At 42.5% G+C, this 14,062-nt stretch overlaps 1 protein-coding gene across 2 annotated transcripts in view; it reads right to left on the reverse strand.

Annotated features, from left to right (window-relative positions):
- Positions 1-13,762, reverse strand: part of Lgsn (lengsin, lens protein with glutamine synthetase domain) — a 39,945-nt gene extending 26,183 nt beyond the window's left edge. The window contains exons 1-2 of one of the 2 annotated variants that reach the window (XM_023709197.1): positions 13,730-13,762; positions 11,306-11,577 (exon numbers count right to left, since the gene is read on the reverse strand). In XM_023709197.1, coding sequence (XP_023564965.1) covers positions 11,306-11,407 — 102 coding nt within the window. In that variant the 5' untranslated portion in view covers positions 11,408-11,577; positions 13,730-13,762. Of the gene's footprint in view, positions 1-11,305; positions 11,578-11,766; positions 11,848-13,729 lie in introns of those variants that run through there. The other variant, XM_023709201.1, reaches the window with a different exon arrangement.
- Between the last annotated feature and the right edge of the window lie 300 nt (positions 13,763-14,062).

The following is a 14,062-nucleotide window of genomic DNA, read 5'->3' on the forward strand; positions in this document are numbered from 1 at the left end:
GGAATATAGCTCAGTGGCACAGTGCCTGCCTGGCAAGTGTAAGGTCCTGAGTTCAATTCCCAGTACCAAAAAGCAAAGTTGCATTTCTCAACTACCACACAACCAGGTCTGACCCTGTTCTGAAGGGGCAGCAACTGTATCACACTAACTACCTGCTTCTTCCAGTGTCATCTAGTGTGATGGTGAATGGGGAATGGTGGCTGGAAGAGTCAACTGTTAGTAAAGCTAATAAAGGAATAAATGCTTATTCCATCTACTATGTTCCAGGTCTCTTCCAAATACTTTCTATGCATTCATCAGCCTCAGAGTAATACCTCGAAATGAATATGCGACCATGTCTGTTTTAGATGAGGAAGCCCAAGGCAAGGAAAGCCTAACAAGCCCACAAACCTCCGACATGGGAGAGAGAGTATTTGAACCAGCTAAACAGCACCTGAGCCCCAACCTATTCTTAACAAACACAGCCTATGAAAGACCACTCCCCACTGTTGAACACGGTGCCAGGGACTGTGCCAGGGACCTCACAAGGCCTAAGAAAACCCTCAACAGCCCAATAACAGAAATACAAAGGCCGCAGGGGAGCAGGACTGCAGGGCCTAGGAGGGGTTTGTTGTTTGGATTGCATTTTCTTTGTGTGTGTACCTTTGGTAGGCAACCACACATACAATCATTCACCAGTTAGTCTACAAGCATTTTCTCTTTCTCTCTTTCTTTCTTTCTTTCTTTTTTTTTTTGAACTGGGGATTGAACAAGTGCCAGGCAAGCACTTATTCTACTGAGCCATCTCCTGCCCTGTCTAGAAGCATTTTCTGATCATCAAACAGCCAACAGAACAGATTTCCTGGCTGTGCCACTTCTTGGGCAAGGAGTGTGGAGCACGCCCACCTCAGCCACAATTACCATCAGCAGGCTTCAGCCCCCCATCCCCCTGGTCCAGCCCAGAGCAGTTATCCCTGGGTCTAATCCCCTATCGAATGGGAGATATTGAGCACACAGAGCTGGTGGGACCCACAGAGAGATGAGCACATGGGTCAGAAATATCTACAGAAGACTGGTGGGTTGCGGGCTACAGGAGGTGATAAAAATTGTAGATAAGGCCTGGATGGAAGGAGGCAGTCCCTGGCTCGCCCCTTGAGGGGTCCCTGTCCATGTCCCCTCCTGCCTGCCTCCCTCCCACTCCTTCCAGGAGTTGAAAACCCTGGCTGGACCCATACTCCACACCATGATATTCAGCCCCATCTCAGCCCACAATGCTGGGGCCAAGGCAGAGACCAGGCAACACAGAGCATTCCACTTTGTCACAAGAACGCAAAGCCAATACAGTCCAGGAATTCCCAGAAATGGCAGTATGACCAACATACTCTTGTTTGGCCCAGACCCTGATGCTGTCATTATTTTCCTGTTTTTTTTATATTGCTGTGTGTTTGTCATACTGCATTTTAATCATTTCTATTTTTACCTCCCCTCCCTCTTCCCCTTCCCCAAGCCCCTTCCCTTTATGTTATTATTAAACATGTGGAATATTTTATAAGTTGAATCTTTAGATAGCAGGGACACTAAGCCAAGCTTCAACCCAAGGGAAACATTTGAGCTGAATATAAAGAGAACATGGAATAAGTCAGGTTGGAAGAGCTGTGAATATAAACAAGTTATACAATTTTGTGTTGATCACATGACCAAAATATGCAAATCTGCTTAATGTTCAGCTGGACAACAGCTGACAAAATTCTGCCATAGCTGGTTAGTTTGATCTCCTTGGACATTTCCACCTAAGCAGCTTTTTCTCACTTCAGAAATGTGCTTCCAGGTGGCACCGGGGAGATGGCTCAGCGGAATAAGCGCTGCCCTGGCAAGCTCAAGGGCCTGAGTTTAATCCCCGGTTCTGCCGGAAAAAAAAAGAAAGAAAGAAATGTGCTTCCTTTCTAACCAATGGCGCTTTTGCCTCAGAGTGGGACAGTCGTAAAGAATGAATACTTCATAATATCAGACATTTTCTTTTTCTTTCTTTTTATTAATTTATTTATTTATTTATTTATTTATTTATTTATTTATTTATTTTGGTACCAGGGATTGAACTCAGGACATTGCACTTACAAGCAGGCGCGTAATGCTGCTGACCTACATTGGGGCCCTAAGACATTTCCATAATTCACATTTTCTCATCATAGAGTTTCTTGCAAAATTTGTTGATATGACTTAATATAATTATTTCATTTGGATTTCAACTCAGTAGCTTGAACCAATTAAGAGGCTTAGCCTAAAGGAATTCTATCAAGCATTAAATTTACACCCTAGCTTGACCTGATAATCTTCCTTTCGATGTAGTAATCACTGTTATTCAGATTTTAAATATCACTACTTTTATTCATTTGCTTTTAATTTTCTATAGCAGTTGCTTTTTTAATGTCAAGACCTTAAAAACATCTTTGTTTTGACCTCTGTGTAATAGTTGGAGTTTAAGATATAATCATTAATACATTTATTGGACATGCTGAGTTTGTTCATAATGGGAATAAGTGAAAAATGAATCCAGCACAAAGAGCACCATCATGTTTTGACCTGCTAGAAAGAGTGGAAAGCACAATCAACAATTTGAAGTGTATAAGATTATGTCAAAAAGGGAAGATCATGCCTTCAGCTATCTTAAGTGTATTTTTCAAAGAAAAATGGAGGGAAATATATTGAAAATATTTAGGGACAAGAAGCATTTGAAAGAGTATATCATCAACCTCAACTAATCTAAAACAGCTGTGACATTAGCCTAGCACTGCGGCCTAATAACACAAAGTGTGTAGAGTTATGAACATCTAGTGCCACCTTAGTTTTAATAGTGAAAACGTGAAATCTACCTAGAGCAGAGTGGGAACAGTTAAACACACTGTGGTCATTCTTCTCTGTGGGTGCACATTGTAAACTAAGAACTCCTCTTTCCCACATTGGCCGCCTGGCTGGCCACAGCCTTTTGGGGTGTCCCCTGTGTGCAGTGTGACCTTCGCCGATTCACTGTGGACTACTGCCATGGTATTTCTCTGTAATACAATTTGGGGTTGTCATTCCCCTCTGAGGTTATTTTCACAATTCTTCATGATCTTCAGGAAACATTTGAATTAATGTTCTCTGAGGCCCTGACAAATCTAGTCTGCCCGATTCTCCCCAGTCTCTCACTGTGGCCACTCTCTGTGCCCCACACCTCATTCTATCATTCCTCAGGCCATGTTTGCATCGGGTTCCCACTGAGAATACTTGGTGCCCTGTGAGCCCATAGCCACCTTTCCTGACATGACTAAAAATGAACCTGCTGGATGGTGTAAAAGTCAATAAAGGACTTTCAAATACAAATAGAAAGTTGTATTATAATACAACTAAAAGGAAAGCAAGAACTTGAGGATTAAATAATTAAGAGAGGGAAAGTAGAAGAGCTAGGAAACATGACAGTGACAAGCCATACAGTTATACATACAAGATGGGCAAGGCAATGATCCTGAGAATCTCCAGAAGATTTTTGAATCTAGCAATTAATTGGAAGGATTCTCACCCTGACTAACTATATATACTGACACCTGTGAACTAAGCAACTGCATTGAAGATGGTAATCTGTAATAGTAGGTTCATGCTTGGAGTGCCAGTCATTTTGGTCTTCTGAATATTGGTTGTTTGTCATGACATGCCAGTTGCTGCTGTGCTGTCTTTTGGGTGGATGGTTGTTCAGAAAGAAGGGGGTGATGAATGAAGGCAGGAGACAGGAAAAGGAAAGTTGTGGGTCCCACTACAAAGTTGTATATGGTTAGATTTCTGGACTTATGTATAAACATAAGAATTATATAATTCTCTATGCCTATTTAAAATATATTTTAATTTTTTAGATTTTTTTCATCATATTCTGTAGGGACTTAAAGTTCAACATATCAATACTTGATGAAAAATACCTGTTCCATGTTATGCCTAAGAAGTTTGCACAGCAAAATTAGAGAAAGAGGAGGGCTGCAAGGAAAGCCAACATTTTGGCCCTATCCTTCCAAGGTCAATTAAGACTCAGGACATATGAGAACTCGTACTGTTATGTCATGTAACTCAGTAGTGTCCCAAATTTTCTGATCAAGGAGATTATGGGGCCAAAGAGGAAAGTGATTGATAATGTAGTGTGCCTAAGGAGAGTCACAGGGAGAGAAAACATTCTCTCAGGCTTTCACAGAGAGCACATTGGCCAAGCAATGGCCGTGACTCATCCACATGACGAAACTGACAAAGGTTCTACAATCTGAGGTACAGGATCTCAGGATAAATCCTGAGGGGATTTCACTGACCTTATCAGACCCAAAAGCTACAACTCTTGTCGCATAGGTCCTGCTTTACCTTGGTCTTAATCATCTAGCAGAAAAGTATAAAAATGAGGTATAAGAAGTAAAGCCATGCTGTTACGTTGAGCTGTAGGAGACTCAGGTCAACAATTTCTGACATTGCCAGTCAAGCGGAAGACCCAATACTATTATGGGCTACTGGGCTCTTTTAGAATATTTTGCTAAGTTAACACACCTATAATATTCAAATAACGTAACTTAACAAAAAAAAAGGGATACAGATGAATGTCCATTTTGTATCTGTGTATTCAAAGTGGTTAGGATAGATAAATAGTTGTATTCTCTTAATGAATAGAGGGATTTGTTCTAATAGTGTGTGTAAATAGGATATCATGTTTGCATCTTGTATAGCAATTAACCACTAGGAAGAATGTATGCAATGTATTAATTATTGAAACTGTCCTAGTAATTTGTTTTGAAACTGTCTCATTACTATTTGTTTCTCAATAAAATTATGGAAAAAAAAGAAAAAAGAAGAAACTGTGTATGTCTGTCATGTACAACCTGCTGTTTTTTTTATATATGTCTACACTGAGGAATGGTTAAATCCAGTTCTTAAGACACACCCACTTTCTTCTACAGTTAGAACACTGAAAATCTACTCTCAGAGCCCTTTTTAAATAAATAATTATTTCTAACTGAAATTTGAGGTTTTATAAAAAATTTTATTGGCACACTTTTGATATGTATCATAATCACACTCATCATAGGGAATCTAAATGAATTTTGTGTCTTTCCACCAACATCTCCCCAATCTCCTTAACCTCCACCCTCTCAGAACCACAATTTTCTTCTCTCCTTCTGTGAGCCCAGCTTTGGCACCCTCCGCATATAAGGGGCATCACGTCATGTTGGCCTTCCTGAGCCTGCTACATCACCTAACAAAACGTTCTCCATGTTCCTGTGTTTTCACAAATGATAGAACTTCCTTCCTTTATATGATTGAATACTACCCACTGTGTATGTGCACCACATTTTCTTTGTGCTTTACATTTATTTTATGTATTGCAGTGGTGAGAATTGAACCCTCTCACCTGCTGTACAGGAGCCCTGCCCTGTGCCACATTTTCTTCATCCATTCACCCATAGGCAAACATTTACGTTGATTCCATATCATGGTTCTTGTGACTAGTATTGAATAAACAGAGGAGTGCAGACGTCTCTCTCATATCTGATCTTGTCTCCAAATATATACACAACAGTAGGATTGCTACATCAAGTAGTAATCCCATTTGTAGTAAGCCGTTAAGTCTTCAGTGAAAGTAGATTTCTTAATAAACCTTCTGACTTGTTCAAATAGCTAGCATCATCATCATTATTACTGATAAACTGTATCATTTCCCTTTAAAATTCTCACCTAGTGCTTTGTGAAGTAATTCTCCTTATCAATCGTTCATCTCCATATTCATTTCTTTAAACCGAAAAGCAGTTATTAACTTAGCCCAAGCATCATGACATCAGAAACACCAACAATCTACTCAACCCCGCTTACATAGCTAAGAACTACTAAAGGTAGGTCAAGTCACTGCACACCAAAAGCTACTTCAATTCTGGTACCCAGTTGGGCAATCTAGACTAGAGATTACAGTACATTGTTGTGACCCAAGATAATGACTGTGGATCAGACAAAAACACGTATACTTCAAACCATATTTGGGAGGTAGATCTGGCCATTTGGTGACTGGGCAGAGGAAGTGAAGGAAGCAGATCAAAGACAACAGTCTGGTTTCTGACCTGGAAGCCCAGAAAGAAGAGGAAACCAGAGTGGGCAGATTCTGAGTGCCATCTGAGAACCTGCATGGTTGGAGGTTCGGAGAGGCCACGACTGCAGGAACCTGGATCCAAAAAACAAAGTGCAAGCATAGGTCCACAGCCCAGACAGGAGCTGGAATCTCTGAGGGAAAAGGCAGAGGCTGGGAAACAAGAGGGCTGAGACAAAATGAAGAAGCAGCCACATTTAACCGGAAAACACGCGCACCTCAGAAGTAGTCAAAGAACAAATGACAGAATATGAAGGGAAAAGCTGGGACTAAGAGGATTTGCCTGGTGGAGACCACTGTGAATGGCTCTGAGCAGGATTTATAGTATCTGGTTGTCATTCTGCCTTTCCTTGTGAGTCTGCCTACCCGAGGCCCCTTGTCTACAGATGGCAGCCTCTATGGAGGGTGAAGCCTTCAGGCCTCAAGGACAAAACAAGGCCACAGCTGAGGACTGCTGGCTCCAATCTCACTTCACTAAGTAAAGACCATAGCCTCAGGCATCTCACTTCTGTATTACTTGGAAGAGTCCTTGAAGGGATTCCCCAGTCCTGCCCAGATTCCTGGATTTTCTTCAGTAGTCCCCTCTTTGATAACTAAATAAATATGGCTGCCTACAGAAGCTCCTGATCTTAAACCCCAGAAAATCTTGGTAAGAGGATTTTTGATTCTCCTCAAGCCCTGAAATCATTTTATTCATCTCATTTAGTTAGGTTATCGCCATCCACTGATTTGGGAGTTTTGGGATGATCGACCTGCAGTAACTAAGGGATAACAGTAACCCAATATTCACCCACAGCAAGAAATTAAAAGCTGTGCCAAAATGAAGGAACAGCAGGAAAGGGCAGGTATTGCTGCCACAGAAGCTAGCGAGGAGCGAGGAAGGAACCCAGTGAGGAAGAACTGGAGGACACCCCTGAGAAAGGAGAAATGCTCACAGAGACAACAGTCAGAAAAGACCAGGCAGAGCAGCAAAGGATGATGGGAATGGTGGACACTGGAGGAAGGCACAGAGCTCCAGGAAAGAGAACGCTGCCTCCAGGTACTGAGACGTACACAAGTCTAACTGCTTCATGAAAGGAGCCCACAATGATGACAGTGATGAGAGAAAAGCACAAAGGACCCAAAAGGAAGGAAGGATGGCAACGAGGGCTGAAGAGACCGACTCCGCTACATCTCCTGGTAAGATCAAGGAAAGAGGACAGACTATGAGACGTTGAAGCTTTATGGACTAGCTGCTTGCATCCCCTCTCGATTCATATGCTAAACCCTAACTCCCTGTGGGATAATACGAGTAGGTAGGGCCTTTACAGGTGCTTATGTCAGAAAGGTGGAGACCTCAGAGCAGGAAGAGTGGTTTTATAAGAAGAGACAGGAGGAGCCCAGGTGGGAGTAGAGCTGTGTTAAGGCCCTTGTGGGCCGGAGAGATAGCTCAGCAGACTAAGCACCTGGTTTAGCAAGTACAGGGACCACAGTTCAATTCCTGGTCCCACAGGCTGTGCTGGCCCCACCCCAGGTAAACAGAGCCAGCAACAGAGTCCAGGAGTAGTTCTTATCTCTGTACCTAAGGAAAGCTATAATAAGCTAGAAATCAATAGCTAGGCTTGTATATATAAGTATATACCATACACAATTATTTACATTATCATCATAAACAAATAAAATTCTATCATGCAGCCAAGGATTGTGGTGAATGCCTGTAATCTCAGCATTCAAGAGGCTGAGGCAGGAGGATTGCCATGAGTATGAGGCTGGCCTGGGCTACAGAGAGAGATCAAGGCCAGCCTGAACTACACAAGACCTTATTTCAAAAATAGATGGGTAGGGCTGGTGAGATGGCTCAGTGGTCTAAAGCATCTACTTAGAACAAGCTAAGCTAAGCAAAGCACAGGGACCACGGTTCAATCCCCCAGCACCACATGCCGGCCAGCCCCGTACCCTGATGGGCTGAGCTGGCCACACACACACACACACACACACACACACACACACACACACAAAAATAAATAAATAAATAAATAAATATTTTGAAAAAAAAAATAGATGGGTAGGTAGATGATAGATGGGTAGACAGATGGATAGATACATAAATGCATAGATGATATGTAGATAGATAGATAGATAGATAGATAGATAGATAGATAGATAGATAGATAGATAGACCGACAGATAAAATTCTATTGTGTGAAGAAAAAAAAAACTGCTTTAAGACTATAAAAATAAAATCTTAGAGAAGCTATTACTGGTCAGTTTATAAATAAAATAAAGTATATATGATTAGTGGCTCCTTTTTAAGTACTGCTTCCTGTGTTCTAAATAACATCCTGATTACTCTAAGCTCTGCAGAATCTCTTCCAGTGGGTGTTATTGCTGTTGCAGCACAAGGAAGGGTCGGGCAGTGGCCTGCTCCACATCACGCAGCCGTTGACTAGTAGATCCAGGGCTGCCTGCAGACCGCCTGGCTGCCGCGGGTGTGCACGTGGCGCCGCCCCTGAAGCACGAAGCTCGCTTTCACGTCAAGATTTCTCCGAGATCCACTTAAAATGAAACTGGGTAGGTCTGAGATAAATAAAAAGTAATCACAAAATGAACTAAAAAAAAAACTTGAAAACAGAAAGAAAATCTCCTGAATCCTAAAGAATAAAACACATTAAAAGCAAACAGAATCAGCGAGTCCCCGAGGAGTCCAGGAGGGTGGCAGGCCACAGGGAAAGGAGGTGCGTCATCTCCGAAGGTGCGTCAGAGCCTCCCACCGGCTGCCCCTAGTAACAAGGCCCAGAAGCGGGGCTGGGTGACTCTCTGGTCTCCCCCACGATGTGGAAACACCAGTCCCTGCAGCCGGAGCAGAGGCCCCCCCACACACACACAACTCGTGTCACCTGGCTCAGTGCCACGCACACGGCTCTTGGCACGTGGACTTTGATCACTACGGTCCCAGTTCACAACCTAACACACCCTTAGAGCCTGCTTAGAGGGGGGAAACATGGTTTCGACCTGTTTTCTGCTCGCTGCTGCTAAGAATTTGGCTGAATATATGACATTAGCAAGCTTTTTTTAGGAGGATAATGCAGTAAAACATTCTTCAGAGAAACAACAAACCTGAGCTGAATGGCTGTTTATTTTACTGACGCTTGTGACACAGAATTTGTTCTGTGTGGAGCTGAGGGAAATGACCATCCTAAGCAACTTTGTTCACACAATCCACCCTCTGGGATCCATGGGGGCTTTGTTCAGCTGCTGTACTTGCCCTTAACTTCCTGCTGCTGTTGCTCAGGTTACCCGGGAATCTGGTGCAAAGCACCATCATCATTCCCTTCCAGACGTTGGAAATGGAAAAGCATACATCATCTCTCTCCCTCCACCACCACCTCTTCCCCCCGAGATTGTGAATCTGTACAAGAGACCACGAAGGCAGTTATTCTGCCGAGACTCGGGTCCGGTGGCCTGCCTGGGCTGGCCTTTATTACATCTATTATCTGCTATTGAGAGTTTTTTCCAAAAGATAGAGTACGTCCCTTGCTGTGAAAATGGTGTACTTCAAAATCATGTCATTGGCTTTTCTATTCCCCTAAGTATGAACACTCAACAATCAGCCGAGACTGGTGCCCAGGAAAGGGTGGCTCTTTGCACAGAAGGTAGGTCACCTGCAGCCCTGGGCCAAGATAGAGCTGGCAGAGAAAACACAGCTCTTCCATAGACCCAGCAGCTGCAAGTAAAACTGAAGCCAGGGAAAAGTTCAGAAGTAGAGATCAAAATCTCAAAAAGCCAACAGTCACACTTATAACATTCACTTGTTTTCTTCTAAGCTATCATTTGCAGCTAAAATTAAATTTACTTTTCCGATAAAAGTGTTCTCATTCACAGAAGATAATGATGTGACTTTACCAAAGAGGTCACAGCTGGTCTTCTTCACAGCCCCTCTTCACACAGCCTTGTCTAGTTTCCATGTGGAAAGTGAATGTACTTCCCAAGCCCACTGCTTATATTTATTGTATATAAAAGTGATCCTGCCCCTCCACAGATTCTACCACTTGTCCCGAGAGATTGGATCTCAGGCCCAGAAATCACTAATACACTGACCGGACACTGCATCTTATACTAGGTTTGCCCCTCTCGTTCTTAACTTCATCTACAGAAAACCCACTTCCGTTAAGAACAGTCTTCTAGAAATACAAAAGTAGAAGTTGGATGCATTCACATTAAGAACTGATAAGAAATGCCACATGTTGGCAATTGATATTGTGTCTTGCCTTGTTTTGTTTTTTATGTATTTAGTACAAGATCTACCAGGGTCTCACTACACAGATTGGACTTGTAGTGATTCTCCTGCTTTCAGCCTCCCAAGCACTGGGATTACAGGTGCACGCCACCATGCCTAGTCTCAATCACTGACTCAGAGCGCCCTGGGGGCAGGGCTGGTACAGCATGCCCGGGGTTAAACCCTGGTCCCTGCGCCTGGCTAAGCGGTTACTTTAGTCCACTGAGCTATCTGGCTAGCCCTGTGATTTATTATTGTTGTACATTTCAAACCCAATGAGTGGCTATTAGTATTTAATACCCTGTTTATTTTAAATATAATCTGAAAACAGGTTTTCACTATTAGTCATGTAGGCCTGGCACGTTTTTATTAGAATGAGGCAGGAGCTTTGAGAAAAGCAAAGATTCTGAAACTCAGTGCCTAATGAAGTTATTTATGTGATTAATCAAATTCAACAAGCTCTCTTAAATGAAAATTCTTCATTGATTAGTTTTGTCATGTTGATAAACTCACTGGTACAGTAAAGAGGAGAGTTGCTTTACAAACTTCTCCAAAGCAGACATATAAAAATTATGGGATGGTGAGATAGCTCAGCAGACTAAGTGCCTCCTTTGGCAAACACAGGGAGCAGGGTTCGATCCCCAGCCTGCAGGCCGTACCCCCAGGGCGTGCTGATCCGCCACAGAGTCTGGGCATGGTGGCGCATGCCTGTAATCCCAGCACTGGGGAAGCTGAAAACTGGAGGATTCCTATGAGTACGAGCTGTGTAGTGAGACCCTGTACAAAATACACTAAACACACACACACATAAAAAAAAAAAAAAAATAGAATCATGCTTCTCTTTTTCCTGCTGGTACTCAAATAGGTCACATAGTGTAATAAAAAGCTTTGCTATATTTTGGAAAGCAGAATTTTAAATATTAGCTTCCTACCTCGTGCAGAAGTTCCCCTTCTTCATCATTCATCTCAACGTGCTTTTCTTCAAGCCAGCTTTGAAGACCAGGGTACCCCCACGCCCTGCTCCCAACACACATTTATATGGTGCTTCCACAAAGACATCAGGTGACGCCTTCCAGCAAGGCCTTTTCCAGTGGGGAGCTGGCAGGTAATGAAAGATAAACATCACACTCTGTCATGCCCGCAGCAGCGTGCTAGAAATGCTCTAGAAGAATCGAATAACAAACGCTCGCTTATGCCTGACTGCCTGCAAAGAAAGGACATACAAAGCTGAAAATTGTGTGGATTGACAATTTCCTCCCACGTACTAAATTTTTGTTGTATAACAATTGTGTTCTGGAATGAAATCTCTCATTACACTCAGATGATGAGACATTTATTAGACAACGGTGCTATCAAAGCCCACAGACAAAAATAAAAGTGGAAAAATACGTACAGCTGTCAGTGACCTAGATTTTTACCAATGGCAAACATCCATTCATTTATAACTCCCAGTTTCATTTCCTTTTCTGGGCCCCTCTGGTCACCAAATTAATTCTGTCCTTTTGCGCAAGAACTGTTGCCATTTTTCTTTTGCCTTTTTAATTTTCAAAATGTCAATAGCAAAGCCTGGCTAGCCCAGCTGTCCACGATGAACTTGGTATCATCTGCCAGTGCCCCTAGGGTCCTAGAAAACAAGGCTAACTTGGTCGGAGGAAGTCAGGACAGCATTCTCCTCAGGGGTGAAGCAAGTCTGGATTTCTTCTTCTTCTTCTTCTTCTTCTTCTTCTTCTTCTTCTTCTTCTTCTTCTTCTTCTTCTTCTTCTTCTTCTTCTTCTTCTTCTCTTTGTCTTCTTCTTCTTCCTCTTCTTCTTCCTCTTCCTCTTCCTCTTCTTCTTCCTCTTCCTCTGCCTCCAAGTGCTGCTTGAGGCCTGATGGAGAGGAGAGGAGTTTGTTCTCAATCAAGCTCAATGCCCTATGAGGGTTTTCCTCAGACTGGCCTCCAGAATGGAAGATCACCAGGGCAATCAGGACAGTGATCACGCTGTTCCCGTGTTGGCTGTTTCCAGCCCCAGTTCTAATGTGTCTGCTCAGAGCTACCTCATCCACTCGAGGTTTTGGATTCAGATCTAACCTCACTCGCAGCTGGGGATGGACATTTCGATTCCCCCAGGAGAAGCCCTGCCTGGGGCCTCCCAGCCTGCCCAGCTTGGCTGCTTGTCCCTGGCTGTCAGCTGGGGCCACAGTGTCTTGTGCCCAATCTTCACTCAGGTGTGTGCCAACCTTCCTCTGAGAATGATCCGAAACAGGTGCCTTGTCTGGGTCAGAAGGTGAATATTTGGTTAAAAAAAAAAAAAGAACTCTGAACTGCTTCTCTATGTCAGAGAAGAAACTGCTCAAACTGGGATCTGTGTGAGAATGTGTCCACAAAATCGTGTCCTTGTGGTATTACCTCCGACTTTATTATCATCAACACGAATCTTATTTTATTTCTTTTTCTTTCCTTATTTTTCTAATCTCATCCATGAGGCTTTTTATTCTATCTGTCCCTAGGGTCTTGATTTTATTGTTTTTGTTTGTTTGTTTTTGGTTTTTTGCTCAGAACTGGGAATCAAACTCAGAACTTTGTACTTGCCAGGCAGACACTTTTGCCACTGAGCTATATCCCCGGCTCCTTTGATTTTAAATATATTAAGACACTTAGATGCATTTTAAAAATATTACTTTAAATAAATCTACATATAGAATTGTAAGAGGACCCAATATGGGGCTTTTATTCGTTGAAGGTTTTTTTCTATAGTTGTACAGTCATTAGCTTTTGTTTTTATGCCCAACTCTATTTTTTTCTTTTTTCTTTCCACTTTCTTATCTCTCTTTTCAATTTTACAAATTCCATTATATTTTCAATTTACCCTCTGTGTCTTCCTTTATTTTTTTTTCTTTTTCTTTTCTATGGTTCTGGCTTCTTTTAATGAAACCCTAATACAGAGCTCAAACATTCTATTAATTTAAGTTGCTGCACTGCTGATGAGATTTGCTCTCTGTTCCTATAGAAAGCAGGGTATTTGACTATGCATGGAGGGTCTGGTCCATAATCCCAGCATTTAGGAGGCTAAGGCAGGATTGTTACAAATTCAAGGTCAGAAAATTCTGTTGCAAAAAAATATAAATAAAATAAAATAAAAACTGGATATCCGAAATTTTCCAGGACTAGTACAGGGACTGGCATTCATTCCCTGGCCCCAGGGCACACTGAGCCAGTGATCAAGACCAGGCATGGTGTTAGACACCTATAATCCCAATGCTGGGGAGGTTGAAAACAGAAGCATCTCTACGAATCCAAGCTGCGTAGTAAGACCCTGTACCAAATACCTTTAAAAAAATAAAAAATAAAAAAGAATGTAGGGTGGGCCAAATACCACAGCAGATTATAGAGACTGCAAGCAGGTGAAGGGGCCAGAGGTTCTATCCCCAGGCCTGTGCTGGCCCCGCCCCTGGGGCATGCTTGAACAGCAATTGAGTCTGGGCATGGTGGCTTGCTCCTGTAATTCCAGCTCTTGGGAGGCTATAAACGGGCGTATCACTATGAGTCTGATCTAGTAGTGAGATCCTGAACACCCTGTAGACCCCTCCCTAAAATACAAAAAAAAGATTCTTTAGGTCTACTGGATTATATCAGATTATTTTTCTGAATTCATACACCTATAATATTTGAATGGCAATGGAATACCCAACTCCAACATAACTAAACA

The sequence above is a fragment of the Octodon degus genome, unplaced genomic scaffold (genome assembly GCF_000260255.1).
Source record: "Octodon degus isolate 3935 unplaced genomic scaffold, OctDeg1.0 scaffold00001, whole genome shotgun sequence".
Taxonomy (NCBI): Eukaryota; Metazoa; Chordata; class Mammalia; order Rodentia; family Octodontidae; genus Octodon; species Octodon degus.